Here is a 15,987-nt window from a genome sequence, read left to right as displayed (position 1 = left end):
GTTCTTGCCCCTGCGACCTTGACCTTTGACAAAGTGACCCCTAAATCAATATGGGTCATCTACTTATCATGTCCAATCATCCTATGAAGTTTCAGCTTTCTTGGTCAAGTTGTTCTCTAGTTATTGATCAGAAACTGTTTTCCATGTTCTTGCCCCTGTGACCTTAACCTTCAACTGAGTGACCCTAAAATAAATATGGGTCATCTACTTTGTATGTCCAATCATCCTACGAAGTTTCAAGGTCCTGGGTCAACTGGTTCTCAAGTTATTATTGGTGACAGTTTTACATGTTCAGGACTCTGTGACCTTGACCTTTGATGGAGTGACCCTAAAAACAACAGGGGTCATCTACTCCATAAGCCCTATCACCCTATGAAATTTGAAGGTTCTGGGTCAAACAGTTCTCAAGTTATTGATCAGAAAAGGTTCTACATGTTCTGGCCCTGTGACCTTGACCTTGGACATACTGACCCAAAAATCGATAGGGGTCATCTACTTTGCAAGTACAATCATCCTATGAAGTTTCAATGTTCTGGGTGGTTCTCAAGTTATGAATCAGAAATGCTTTATCATGTTCTGGCCTCTATGGCCTTGACCTTTGATCCAATCTACTCTGCATGTCCAATCACCTTATGAAGTTTCAACATTCTGGGTCAAGTGGTTCTCAAGTTATTGACCCGAATGGTTTTCCATGTTCATGCCCTTGTGACTTTGATCTTTGATGGAGTGGCCCTAAAAACAACAGGGGTCATCTACTTCATAAGCCCTATCAACCTTTGAAGTTTGTAGGTTCTGGGTCAAATTATAAGTTCTCAAGTCATTGATCGGAAAAGGTTCTCCATGTTCTGGCCCTGTGACCTTTGACATACTGACCCAAAATCAATAGGGGTCATCTACTTTGCAAGTACAATCATCCTATGAAGTTTCATGTTCTGGGTCAGGTGGTTCTAAAGTTATTGATCAGAAACGCTTCACCATGTTCTGTCCCCTATGACCTTGACCTTTGATATAGTAACCCCAAAATTAATTGGGGTCATCTACTCTGCATGTCCAATCACCTAATGAAGTTTCAACATTCCAGGTCAAGTGGTTTTCAAATGGTTTTCCATATTCAGGCCCCTGTGACCTTGACCTCTGATGTAGTGATCCAAAAACAATAGAGGTCATCTACTCCGTAAGCCCTATTGCCCTTTGTAGTTTTAAGGTTCTAGGTGAAATGGTTCCCCAGTTATTGATCGGAAATGAAGTGTGACAGATGGATAGATGGGGCAAAAGCAATATGTCTCCCCCAGTGCCCCAGACATATTTACCAAATATCGTGTTTTATAAAATATCACCGGGCCATATTTCAGTTTAATTCCATATACATCTGGCATAAATGCGTGTGTGTTACTATGATATCATTAATATAAGTTGGAACTAATTTTAGTGGGTTTTATGTTGGAGTAAACATCCCAAATTATTTTATGTTCAAATGTTTAAAATGAAAATTTTTGGCCCATAAAATTTCATGACAATAAAATCAGATGATTTTACAGTATCAGCTATATCACACTGTCGCATGTCCCTACCTTCATCGCCAGACAGTAGGATGCAGTACTCCAAATTTCTCTCTCCTCTGTCAACATGAAGACCTGAGACTCAAGTCGACGTCTCTGTAACTCATACAATTCATGGTACTCTGCTAACAGACTTGCGTTCTTCTGGGCTTCAGTAAGTGCTGTTTTTAACTGAAACAAATAAAAGTACATCTCAACAATGATTACTGTAAGCAGAATCTGACTCTGGATTAAAAATACTTTTTACTTCTTACTGTAAAATCATTAAATTTCACAGATATAAAATTCTGTGGTTTTGCCCAAAACAGCTACTTTACAGGAGAATGAGTTTGTGGATTTCCACTTTAAAATAATGATATAATGATAAAATAGGATCTTTGCTAGTTCCACGAGATTTAATTTCGTAGATCGATGCAACTATGAAATCCAGAAACAAGAGCTGTCTCCATAGGATGACACATGCCCCCGAAGGCACTTTGAATGAATAGTTATGGCCGATGTTAGAGTTTAGGTCCTTTGACCTACGGACCTGGGTCTTGCGCGCGACACGTCGTCTTACTGTGGTACACATTCATGCCAAGTTATTTGAAAATCCATCCATGGATGACAAAGATATGGACCGGACATGCCCATCAATGCACTATCCTTTAACGTCTAAGTGTGACCTTGATCTTTGAGCTACGGACATGGGTCTTGCGCGCGACACGTCGTCTTACTGTGGAACACATTCATGCCAAGTTATTTGAAAATCCATCCATGGATGACAAAGATATGGACCGGACACACCCATCAATGCACTATCCTTTAACGTCTAAGTGTGACCTTGACCTTTGAGCTACGGACCTGGGTCCTGCGCGCGACACGTCGTCTTACTGTGGTACACATTCATGCCAAGTTATTTGAAAATCCATCCAGCGATGACAAAGATATGGACCGGACACGCCCATCAATGCACTATCCTTTAACGTCTAAGTGTGACCTTGACCTTTGAGCTACGGATCTGGGTCTTGCGTGTGACACGTCGTCTTACTGTGGTACACATTCATGCCAAGTTATTTGAAAATCCATCCATCGATGACAAAGATATGGACCGGACACGAAAATTGCGGACAGACTGACAGACTGACAGACCGACAGATTGACAGACTGACAGACGGTTCAAAAACTATATGCCTCCCTTCGGGGGCATAAAAATTGTCCCCTATGAATATCAATGATTTAGCAGAATATCTTATTGAGTATTTACTACTGAAATGTGTAACATATTGTTTTGACTATATACAGTTGTTTTTTTCCTCATGGCTCTAAGACCTGCTAAAAAAACTAGAAGATGCTTTTGTAGAAAAGCGCATGTCTTCCCCAAAGCTGGTAGTAATAAGCAAGATGTCAATAGAGGACAGGAGTGAAAGACAAATAGATACTGATGGTTGGTTGCAATAGGGATCATCTATTCGGCATGTGCAATCATCCTATGAAGTTTCAACATTCTTGGTCTAGAGGTTCTCAAGTTATCGATTAGAAAGGGTTTTTCATGTTCTGGCCCCTGTGACCTTGACCTTTGATCAAGTGACCCCAAAATCAAAAGAGGTCATCTACTTTGCATGTCCAATCATCTATGAAGTTTCAACATTCTGGCTCAAGTGGTTCTCAAGTTATTGATTGGAAACGGTTTCCCCTGTGATCTGACATTTGATCAAGTGACCCAAAAATCACTAGGGATCATCTACTCTGCAGGTCCAATCATCCTATTAAGTTTCAACATTCTGGAAAAAGTGGTTCTCAAGTTATTGATCGTAAAGGGTTTCCCATGTTCAGGCCAGTGTGACTTTGACCTTTGATCGAGTAATCACAAAAACAATAGGGGTCATCTACTCCGTAAGCCCTAATACCCTAAGAAGTTTGAAGGTTTTAGGTCAGATGGCTCTCAAGCTATTGACCCAAAGTGAAGTGTGACGGACGGATGGCCCATGACCTTGACCTTTGATGGAGTGACCCCAAATACAATAGGGGTCATCTACTCTGTAAGTCCTATTACCCTATGAAGTTTGAAGGTTCTGGGTCAAATGGTTCTCAAGTTATTGATCGGAAACGGTTTTCCATGTTCTGGCCCCTGTGACCTTGACCTTTCATACTGACCCCAAAATCAATAGCAGTCATCTGCTTTGCATGTCCAATCATCTTATGAAGTTTCAACATTGTGGGTCAAGTGATTCGCAAGTTATTGATTGGAAATGGTTTTCAATGTTCAGGCCCCTGTGACCTTTGATGGAGTGACCCCAAAAACCATAGGGGTTGTCGACTCCATAATCCCTATCACCCTATGAAGTTTGAAGGTTCTAGGTCAAATTGTTCTCCATTTACTGATAGGAAATAAAGTGTGATAGACGGACAGACGGACGGACGAAGGTACGTTCCTACATATGGGTATTTCTGTGGCTAATCTTTTGTTCTCTCAACTGTTCTTTTAGCCACTTAAAAGAAAAATAACCACATAAAGGCTTACAAAATGAATGAAAGAATCAAAGAAAAAGTACAGTTACCTATTGTCCCTATAGCCACCTAAGTATGCAATGTAAGTCCAGACAGACAGACAGACAGGGCAAAAACAATATTGAAAAAACTTGTTAATTTGTAAGAAATATCAGGTGGGCTCGATTCAGACAGCAGCGGCCTATCCAGATCATGTGATTGGTACATCAAAATGAGCAATGATGTTTCAATCAGCTATTTGGCATGTGCCACAGGGGTATCGAATTGATGCATGGACAACTTGCCCGACTTAAACAAGTGCAAAGCGGGCAAAACTGGTGTACTTGGCGAAATCAAGGTACACAATCGAGCCCACCTACTGAGATAACCTACATCTTCCTGAGCCTGATGTGCCTCCTGAGTCACCTTCTTGTCATGTTCCTTCACTTCCGACAATTCGCTGAAATATAAACAGATAATGCATATCAAAATCATATCATGGTATAAAGTAAAAAACACCTTAAAGCAAAATGGAAAGCATGAGTAACTAGAATGTGTCTGTAGGACACAGGGTGTGCCCCCACTGGTACATTTATCACAAATAAGGGGAAATCATTCAAATGTTTGCAGTCTTAAAGGGGTATAGCCTCAAAAAAAATATTATGAAATGGATTCATTATTCTATACCATATACTTTTTGAGCTATGAGCATCACAAACAAAAAATCCACTATTTTGGCTATTTCAAGGGCCATAACTCTGTAATAAACGCTAAAATTCTCAAGAAGAATGCCAAATATGCAAGGTCACATTATGATAAAGACTCAAACAAGGTTTCATGAATTTACATTAAATACCTTTTGAGTGAGGCACATAATAAGGTGAAAATGTTTATTCTTTTACTATTTCAGGGCGCCATAACTCTAGAAATAGGGGGCGGACCCAGATGAAAAATAGAAGGTGCACAAGTTCATATCATGATAAAGATTCATGCAAGGTTTCATCAATTTATATCAAATACTTTTTGAGCTAGGCGTGTCACAAGGTGAAAATGTGCATTTTTGACTATTTCAGGGGCCAAATCTCTAGAAATAGGGGGCGGACCCAGATGAAAAATAGGAGGTGCGCAAGTTCATATCATGATTAAGATTCATGCAAGGTTTCATGAATCTATATCAAATACTTTTTGAGCTAGGCGTGTCAAAAGGTGAAAATGTGCATTTTTGACTATTTCAGGGGGCATAACTCTAAAAATAGGGGGCGGAGCCAGACGAAAAATAGGAGGTGCACAAGTTCATACCATGATAAAGATTCATGCAAGGTTTCATCAATTTATATCAAATACTTTTTGAGCTAGGCGTGTCACAAGGTGAAAATGTGAATTTTTGACTATTTCAGGGGCCATAACTCTAGAAATAGGGGACGGACCCAGATGAAAAATAGGAGGTGCACAAGTTCATATCATGATTAAGACTCATGCAAGGTTTCATGAATCTATATCAAATACTTTTTGAGCTAGGCGTGTCACAAGGTGAAAATGTGCATTTTTGACTATTTCAGGGGCCATAACTCTAAAATTAGGGGCGGAAGCCAGACAAAAAATAGAAGGTGCGCAAGTTCATATCATGATAAAGACTCATGCAAGGTTTCATCAATTTATATCAAATACTTTTGAGCTAGGCGTGTCAAGAACTTCGGACGGACACACGGACGCACGGACAAGAGCAAATCTATATGCCCCCACCACTCATGGGGTGGGGGGGAGGGGGCACAAAAACATTTAAAGCTTTAAAAAATATGTTCATCCTTGTATGATATGCAAATATTGATGCCACTGTAGCCACTATAATGCAAGCAGCATGCTATCAAATGTTTTGGTACAACAGAGAGAAGAGAGATTATAAACATTTATCAGAAGAACCATCTGTCACAAAAATCACAAACTGTGTAACTTCCTGGGTCCATATACAAAGTTTAAAACTTATATTTGTATCTAAGCATATATGACGGCATAGTTATCCGGAGGCACATTTGAGCATGTAGTTGCCTCTGTGTTTATCAGAACATATACAGTGACTTAGCTATTCCATGAGGCACATAGAAACATGTACTTGCCGTCTCTGTATTTATCAGTATATAGTGGCATAGCTATCATGAGGCACATGGAAGCATGTACTTGTCTCTGTATTTATCAGTATATAGTGGCATAGCTATCCTGAGGCACATGGAAGCATGTACTTGTCTCTGTATATATCAGTATATAGTGGCATAGCTATCCTGAGGCACATGGAAGCATGTACTTGTCTCTGTATATATCAGTATATAGTGGCATAGCTATCCTGAGGCACATGGAAGCATGTACTTCTCTCTGTATATATCAGTATAATAGTGGCATAGCTATCCTGAGACATGGAAGCATATACTTGTCTCTGTACTTATCAGTATATCTTGGCATAGCTATCCAGAGGCATATGGAAGCATATACTTGTCTCTGTACTTATCAGTATATGGTGGCATAGTTATCCTGAGGCACATGGAAGCATGTACTTGTCTCTGTATATATCAGTATATAGTGGCATAGCTATCCTGAGGCACATGGAAGCATGTACTTCTCTCTGTATATATCAGTATATAGTGGCATAGCTATCCTGAGGCACATGGAAGCATGTACTTCTCTCTGTATATATCAGTATATTGTGGCATAGTTATCCTGAGGTACATGGAAGCATGTACTTCTCTCTGTATATATCAGTATATAGTGGCATACTTATCCTGACGTACATGGAAGCATGTACTTCTCTCTGTATATATCAGTATATTGTGGCATAGTTATCCTAAGGCACATGGAAGCATGTACTTCTCTCTGTATATATCAGTATATTGTGGCATAGTTATCCTGAGGTACATGGAAGCATGTACTTCTCTCTGTATATATCAGTATATATAGTGGCATTGCTATCCTGAGGCACATGGAAGCATGTACTTGTCTCTGTTTATATCAGTATATAGTGGCATAGCTATCCAGAGGCACATGGAAGCATGTACTTGTCTCTGTATTTATCAGTATATTGTGGCATAGTTATCCTGAGGCACATGGAAGCATGTACTTATAGTGGCATAGCTATCCTGAGGCACATGGAAGCATGTACTTGTCTCTGTATATATCAGTATATAGTGGCATAGCTATCCTGAGGTACACGGAAGCATGTACTTGTCTCTGTATATATATCAGTATATTGGGGCACAGTTATCCCGAGGTACATGGAAGCATGTACTTGTCTCTGTATTTATCAGTATATTGTGGCACAGTTATCTCGAGGTACATGGAAGCATTTACTTGTCTCTGTATATATCAGTATATTGTGGCATAGTTATCCCGAGGTACATGGAAGCATGTACTTGTCTCTGTATTTATCAGTATATAGTGGCAACGCTAACCTGAGGCACACAGAAGGATGTATTTGTCATCTCTGTACTTATCAGTATATAGTGGCATAGCTATCCTGAGGCACATGGAAGTAAGTAGTTGCCTCTGAGTTTATCAGTATATTGCGGCATAGCTATCCTGAGGCACATGGAAACATATACTGTGTATATATCAGTATATAGTGGCACAGCTATTCTGAAGTACATAGAAGCATGTACTTGTCTCTGTATTTATCAATATATAGTCGCATAGCTATCCTTAGGTACATGGAAGCATGTACTTGTCTCTGTATATATCAGTATATAGTGGCATAGCTATTCTGAAGTACATAGAAGCATGTACTTGTCTCTGTATTTATCAGTATATAGTTGCATAGCTATCCTTAGGTACATGGAAGCATGTACTTGCCTCTGCGTTTATCAGTATATAGTGACATAGCTATCCTATGGCACATGGAAGCATATACTTGTCTCTGTATATATCAGTATATAGTGGCATAGCTATCCTGAAGTACATAGAAGCATGTACTTGTCTCTGTATTTATCAGTATATAATGGCATAGCTATCCTTAGGTACATGGAAGCATGTACTTGCCTCTGGGTTTATCAGTATATAGCGACATAGCTATCCTAAAGCATATGGAATCAAATAGTTGCTTCTGTCTTTATCAGTATATATGGCATATGTATCCTGAGAAACGTGGAAGCATGTACTTGTCTCTGTACTTATCAGGCTATAGTGGCATTGCTATCCAGAGGCACATGGAAGCATATACTTGTCTCTGTATTTATCAGTATGTATGGGCATAGCTACCCTGAGGCACACGGAAGCATGTATTTGTCACTGTATTTATCAGTATGGGCATAGCTACCCTGAGGCACACAGAAGCATGTACTTGTCTCTGTATTTATCAGTATATAGTGGCATTGCTATCCTGAGGCACATAGAAGCATGTACTTGTCTCTGTATTTATCAGTATATAGTGGCATAGCTATCCTGAGGCACATAGAAGCATGTACTTGTCTCTGTATTTATCAGTATATAGTGGCACTGCTATCCTGAGGCACATGGAAGCATGTACTTGTCTCTGTACTTACCAGTATACAGTGGCACAGCTATCCTGAGGCTCATAGAAGCAAGTAGTTGCCTCTGTATTTAACAGTATATAGTGGTTATCCTGAGGCTCATGGAAGCATGTAGTTGCCTCTGTATTTATCAGTGTACAGTGGCATAGCTATCCTTAGGCACATAGAAGTATGTACATGTCCCTGTATTTATCAGTATATAGTGGCATTGCTATCCAGAGGCACATGGAAGCAAGAAGTTGCCTCTGGGTTTATCAGTATATAGTGGCATTGCTATCCTGAAGCACATGGAAGCAAGTAGTTGTCTCTGTATTTATCAGTATATAGTGACATTGCTATATTGAAGCACATGGAAGCAAGTAGTTGCCTCTGGGTTTATCAGTATATAGTGGCATTGCTATCCTGGGTTTATTAGTACATAGTGGCATTGCTATCCAGAGGCATATGGAAGCAAGTAGTTGCCTCTGGGTTTATCAATATATAGTGGCATTGCTATCCTGAAGCACATGGAAGCAAGTAGTTGCCTCTGGGTTTATCAGTATATAGTGGCATTGCTATCCTGAGGCACATAGAAGGAAGTAGTTGCCTCTGGGTTTATCAGTATATAGTGGCATTGCTATCCTGAAGCACATGGAAGCAAGTAGTTGCCTCTGGGTTTATCCGTACATAGTGGCATTGCTATCCTGAGGCACATGGAAGCAAGTAGTTGCCTCTGGGTTTATCAATATATAGTGGCATTGCTATCCTGAGGCACATGGAAGCAAGTAGTTGCCTCTGGGTTTATCAGTATATAGTGGCATTGCTATCCTGGGGCACATGGAAGCAAGTTGTTGCCTCTAGATTTACCAGTATTTAGTGGCATTGCTATCCTGAGGCTCACAGAAGGAAGTAGTTGCCTCTGGGTTTATCAGTATATAGTGGCATAGCTATCATGAGGCACATTGAAGCATGTACTTGTCTCTGTATATATCAGTATATAGTGGCATAGCTATCCTGAGGCACATGGAAGCATGCACTTGTCTCTGTATATATCAGTATATAGTGGCATAGCTATTCTTAGGCACATGGAAGCATGTACTTGTCTCTGTATATATCAGTATATAGTCTGTATGTATCAGTATATAGTGGCATAGCTATCCTGAGGCACATGGAAGCATGTACTTGTCTCTGTATTTATCAGTATATAGTGGCATTGCTATCCTGAGGCACATGGAAGCATGTACTTGTCCCTGTATATATCAGTATATAGTGGCATTGCTATCCTGAGGCACATGGAAGCATATACTTGTTGCTGTATATATCAGTATATAGTGGCATAGCTATCCTGAGGCACATGGAAGCATGTACTTGTCTCTGTATATTTCAGTATATAGTGGCATAGCTATCCTGAGGCACATGGAAGCATGTACTTGTCTTTGTATATATCAGTATATAGTGGTATATAGTGGCATTGCTATCCTGAGGCACATGGAAGCATGTACTTGTTCCTGTATATATCAGTATATAGTGGCATTGCTATCCTGAGGCACATGGAAGCATGTACTTGTCTCTGTATCTATCAGTATATAGTGACATAGCTATCCTGAGGCTCTTATCATTTTACCAGTATTTACCTTTGCAATACTAATGGTATTCTTAGCCATCAACAACTCCAGCGTAGTTTTTTTACAACAAAAATTGTCATTTTTCTTTGGCTCGCAAAAACTGAGTCGTTTTGACCCAGTTAATAATAAACAACAAAAATTGACTTTTATTAATTCAATTAACTCAATAATAATAACAAAATTTCAGTGTTCATACTTTAAAATACTATGTGCAAAGCACAAGGTAGTTTTAGTCTTTTGTTTGGAAAAAAAGGTAAGGATAATCAATGAAGCTAATTTCGCACATTTTCTACAAACAGTTCAAAATGACAACAGAACAGACATAATTTATTGATCATCTAATGTCAATTAGTAATTAACTTCTTCAACGACAGCTAAGTGGGCATGTTTATGTAGGTGTCAACAAAATTTTCATTAGTCAAACATTGTGGTGAAGTCATGCGTCGCTGACCGCGGATGGCAGGTGAACGCTGAACAAAGTGAGGAAAAAGAAGAAAATCTGTCAGGGGAGTCATAAAATGACCGCTGAACGGAGGTGACCGTTAGTACAGGTTAGACTGTAGATGTTTTTGAGTCTTGCTATGTCTCTTGATGTAAGATTACACCAAATTTTACCTTGTTAGTACACTGATGGTTGATTTAAATCTCATAAGTTCTTCTGTAAGTCTTCTATCCAATGCTCTCTGTGCCATAACCTCTTCATGTAAACTGCAAACATTTAACCAAGATGTAACAAGTAACAGAGGAAAAATATAAACAAGCAAATTCGATGAATTGGTATATCCTGCCGAATGGGTTTGTGGTGAGGAATGGCAAAGAAATGTATCTGGCAAAAAGTTAAGGATGTTTGTCTTTAAGAAAGTACAATCGAGTAAGAAATCTGGAGCGTGTGGGTGGTGATGGTGGGGGGTACAACTTCACATGTTGAAGGAATGAAAAAAAAATTTTGGGGGAGGGGTGAGGGTACAAAACTTCACATGTTGATAGTAAATATTAATGGAATGGAAAATAAAAATGTTGAGGGGGGAGTGGGGGGTGCATGATGGGGGTGGTGGGGGTTGGGGTAACTGGATGGAGGAGCGAGGTAGGGGGAGTGTACCACTTTGCATGTTGATAAATAATCATGGAAGGTTTAAAGGAAAAGAAACAAGAGCTGTCCGTAAGACAGCCAGTGCTCGAGTATTCAAACTGTTGTCTCAGAAGCAGGAATATTACCCTAATGTTAAAATATCTACAGAGTTTAAATCCAGTATCTGCATTAGTTTTGGAGATAGTAACTTGCATGCAAAACTTTAACCAGAAGTTTTCTAAGTCCAAAAGGGGGCGTAATTTGCCCAAAATACATGTCAGAGTTATGCGACTTGACCCACTGAGGTTGGTAATTGATCTAGAAAAAGAAAAAAGTAAGTTTCAAATCTATATGCCTTTAAGTAATAGCTATATGTATTTGCACGCAAAAGTTTAACCAGGATTTTCTAAGTCCAAAAGGGGGCATAATTTGGCCAAAATTCATGTCAGAGTTATTGGACTTGATGCTATCAACTAGTTTTATAACCCCGAGACACATGTGAAGTTTCATTTCAATATTTGCATTACTTTTGGAGATAGTAACTTGCATGCAAAACTTTAACCAGAATTTTCTAAGTCCAAAAGGGTCAAAATTTGCCCAGAATACATGTCAGAGTTATGGGACTTGACCCAGTGAGGCTGGTAATTGACCTAGAAAAAGAAAAAATAAGTTTCAAAGCTATATGCTTTTAAATGATAGCCATATGTACTTGCATGCAAAACTTTAAACAAGGTGTGATGTTGACGTAAGGGTGAGTAGAACAGCTAGACTATTCTTTGAATAGTCGAGCTAAAAATAAAAATAAAAAAACTGTGGGGTGGGGGTTAGAGAGGGTGTGTGGCCAGGGCGGTGGGGGTGACCGGGTGTGGGTACACAACTTCACATGTTGATAATAGATGTTCAGGGGAAAAAAAGAAAGAAGTTTAATGAATTTCTACCAATTGGTTAGTTTGTTATGTACAAATATGTGGATTTTTAAACAATTAAAGGGCAATAACTCTGAAGTCACTAAAGAGATCCTGACGACATTGTGTGTGCACTAGAACATTATGTTGATCTAAATTCAATTTAAGTTTCATAGTTCTAGGTCAAATATGTCACAAGTTATGAAGCAGCCATATCTATAGTACCCTATATAGTTAACATTATATATGTCTATGTAAACAATGTGACCCCGAGGGTGGGGCCATATTTGACCCTAGGGGAATAATTTGAACAACCTTGGTAGAGGACCACTAGATGATGCTACATACCAAATATAAAAGCCCTACGACCTGTGGTTTTGGACAAAAAGATTTTTAAAGTTTTTCCTTTCGGTTGCCATGGCAACCAGAGTTCTAAATGGAATTCAATTCTTTGAATAATTTTTAAGGAAGACCATCCAAGGAACATCCCTGTGAAGTTTCATCAAAATTGGCCTGATGGTTTAGGAGATGTTGTTTAAAGGAAAGTGTGGCCGGACGGACGGATGGATGCTGGACGGTGAGCGATCACAATAGCTCACCCTGAGCCTTTGGCTCAGGTGAGCTAAAAACAAAACCCTCTGTTGAATTTCTGATTTTTAAGCAAAGTCAGAGGAAGTCTCTGAATAAATAATCATAGAGAATCAGGCCCTTCCCCAGCCGCACAAGGCGCCGCGCTACCGCGGCGCTTAAAACACGAAATATAGCTTCCCGCAGTGCTTAAATATCCTGCGCGGTGCCTCAATTGTTAGCGCAGCGTCTTAAATCAGTAAGCGATTTCATACCCGTGAGATACCTCAGGTAAAATCTATCAGGGTAGTTTATGAATACACAGTGTAGCTAGCTGTTTACCGTGTACTGATAAGGGTTTAAATACGACACGTGTTGATGAAAGTCTGTGTTTTCACAAGTTTGCGGTTAATTGAAACAGGGAGTGATTGGAATATAATTAGTTAAGGATTATAATTAGTCTATGCAAAGAAATGGGATAACAGTTGGTGGCGGCATGCATGGGTAAGTTAATTGTTATCAGTAATAATTAGCAGAGAAAGGCAACTGTATTAAAATGACCAGTGATTCTTTGACTGTTTGAAGTTTGAAATCATTGTTCCAGATGAACTGAAGCAAACTTTTTCGAGGATGTTTAATTACTATTGTTTAAGGTGCTATTAATTTCTAAATATTAAACTTGATCTACTATGATATTTTTGTTTCACTTTGCTTTTGTATCTCTCAAAGTAAACATGAAAAGACCAAATGATACAAGTTTCAGTGGAATAACAAAATTTAGGGTAGGTTACCTAACCATCGTTCCTGGGAAAGACCAGTTCCAAATAAACTGCCTACTTTCTCACGTAAAGAACCGGGCTAGTCGGTAAAAGGGATGAATGAATTCTCTTCTGCTGTATTTCAAGGAAGTCAATATTTCTATTCTAAATAAACATTGATTTATTTAGAATCTCTATTTACTGAATATATTTACAGCATCATGTATGGTCCAAAGAATTTTAGAAGAAAAAAAAACAAGAAACTTATCAACAACAAAAAAGATTCATTTTGTCAAGTCAATGTCATTGTAACTTATGTTTCATTTCAGGCTCTTTCATCACACTTCTCCCTTGAAGAAGACTGGGCAGTTATTGAATGGGCACAGGCGAATGCCACCCTTACCACAGATGAACACTTTGAGCACCATGGAGTGGATTATTGGTAATCTGTCCAAGTCTCACCCAAACCTGTGCAAAGTCGCTACAGTGGGACTGCTTCTACCAACCTCCACAGCTGATGTGTATACATGTTCTTTCTGAAACTTGCTGCTTGCAGTAAAATACATAGTTAAACTTGAAATACAGAACCTGCTTCTATGTGTAAAAAAGCTGCAATGGTGTTGTTAACACCCACAAATATTTAACAGAAATACTGTTTCAATTCATTGTGCAGAAGAACACAAGATAAATGTCAAATCTTAGGAACTTTTACAATATAAATCCATCCTTGGTTATCCTTGCTCTGGGAAAATAACAAATACTTTTTTTTTGTACTTTCAGACAGAGGTTTCAGCAGTTGAATGTGTAAAGACCACCCACCATTCACCAGTGAGCATGAAAGTGCTTAATGCCTTACTCATAGTGTCCATGCAGGGACAAAAAATGAATGACTTTAATTTCAATGGTGCAGTAAAGGAATGGCACAGTGCCAAAGACAGACACTTATATGAAAAAAAAAATGCCTATGTGTTGTTAGTGTTAGTACAAAAGAAGTGGAAGGACATATGTGTTGTTCGAAAATACTTATAAAAGAATTAAGTGGACATCTGTGTAGTGTATATGATTGATGGTTATATGATTATGTGAAAATGTAGAAGTAATGAAATACATGTTGTTGTGTTTTTCTGCATATGGTATACCTAAAAAAGCACCATTTGGGTTTGATTTTTTTTTTAAAAATCGAACACGAGACGGGGAAACCCCTCCCGCACCCACCCCTTATCCCGCCACGCAAACTTTACCCCAGCGCCTTAAAAAATTTCTGGGGAAGGGCCTGAGAATATATTTCCTGACAGGGTATCAATGTCAATAAATTATGCCTACACCACTAGAATGATTGTTTTTTTATCAATTTAGCTACCTTAGTCATGACAGGACAAATTTCAAATGAAGTTAGAACATGGTAAAGTACCTTTTAATTTGTTGTGGTACTTTATTTAGCAGGTTGCTATATTTCCCCCTAAGATCAGCAAGTAGTTCCCCTCTCTCAACACATTCTATACTGGCCTGCCGTATCAACTCGTGGAACACAATATTGTAAATGTTCTGTTCTTTCTTGATCAGCTCGAGCAGGTTATGCATCTAAAAATAAGGTGAGACAATGTGATAATATGCTTATATACAAAATATATCTGATAATGCAAAAACAATATGTCCTACATTTTCAATCACTTCATTGTCAGGTCTATGCAAAGTAAAACCTCAAATCTGACAGATGGAGCTCTTTCTTAAATGAAGAATTTCTTATCTGTATTACCACTCTAATCATTTAGTCTATTTACTTTATGATGCCACACTGTGATCATCCACTGTTCTGCTTTGAAAAATTCACTATTGATGAAAAAAGCACTATACTTCCAAGATGAAAAATAGCCTGCTATAATTTAAAGAACTGAGTAATTTCAATATTATCATTCTCTATCAATCATTTAAGAACACATTTATATCAATCTTATTCCCTAGCTATAAATCTACACCTCAAATCTAAACTGCATTTTGTTACCTCTCTTCAATACTTAAACATGCCAAAATTTTATTCCATACTGTGATAAAATCTCTTTGTTCCTAGACTCTTAAAAAATTCTGTGACACTGTTTGTATATTTTGTGACATTTTGCAAAAATAAAACAACAGTGCAATAGTGAGATGTACAATAATCATATAGCGCTAGTTCTTCTATAGCACAACAGTAAATCACCTGTTAATATCAATTATGAAAGCTAAATCTATCAATAAAAATTGATATCTTGATAACAAAATGAGATAATTGAAGTTATGGTTTTTTTTATCTTTTCTGGTAAAATTATATTGATGCATAGTTAATTTAAGAAATAATAAGTTCCCAAACGTGGTTTATCGTAGAATAACCCGAGTTTTGAGTTCTTATGCGTAAGAATATATCACGAAGGCCGTAGGCCCGAGTGATATATTGTTTCACATAAGAACGAAATACTCGGGTTATTATACGATAAATCACACTTGGGAACTTATTATTTCGATTCTATCACGACATACTAGTATCAACAGTGATAAAAAAAATGGTAAC

General features: G+C 38.4%; 1 protein-coding gene across 1 annotated transcript in view; it reads right to left on the bottom strand.

Moving 5' to 3' along the window:
- LOC123563858 (axonemal dynein light chain domain-containing protein 1-like) overlaps nt 1-15,987 on the bottom strand; it is a 168,961-nt gene that overhangs the window by 129,297 nt on the left and 23,677 nt on the right. Inside the window, exons 9-12 of the mRNA XM_053524238.1 lie at nt 14,854-15,023; nt 10,759-10,851; nt 4,422-4,488; nt 1,572-1,730 (exon numbers count right to left, since the gene is read on the bottom strand). Of these exons, the coding sequence (XP_053380213.1) occupies nt 1,572-1,730; nt 4,422-4,488; nt 10,759-10,851; nt 14,854-15,023 (489 nt within the window). The remainder of the gene's footprint in view (nt 1-1,571; nt 1,731-4,421; nt 4,489-10,758; nt 10,852-14,853; nt 15,024-15,987) is intronic.

Source organism: Mercenaria mercenaria, chromosome 15, assembly GCF_021730395.1.
Source record: "Mercenaria mercenaria strain notata chromosome 15, MADL_Memer_1, whole genome shotgun sequence".
NCBI lineage: Eukaryota > Metazoa > Mollusca > Bivalvia > Venerida > Veneridae > Mercenaria > Mercenaria mercenaria.
This window is presented reverse-complemented; position numbering and strand designations above follow the sequence as displayed.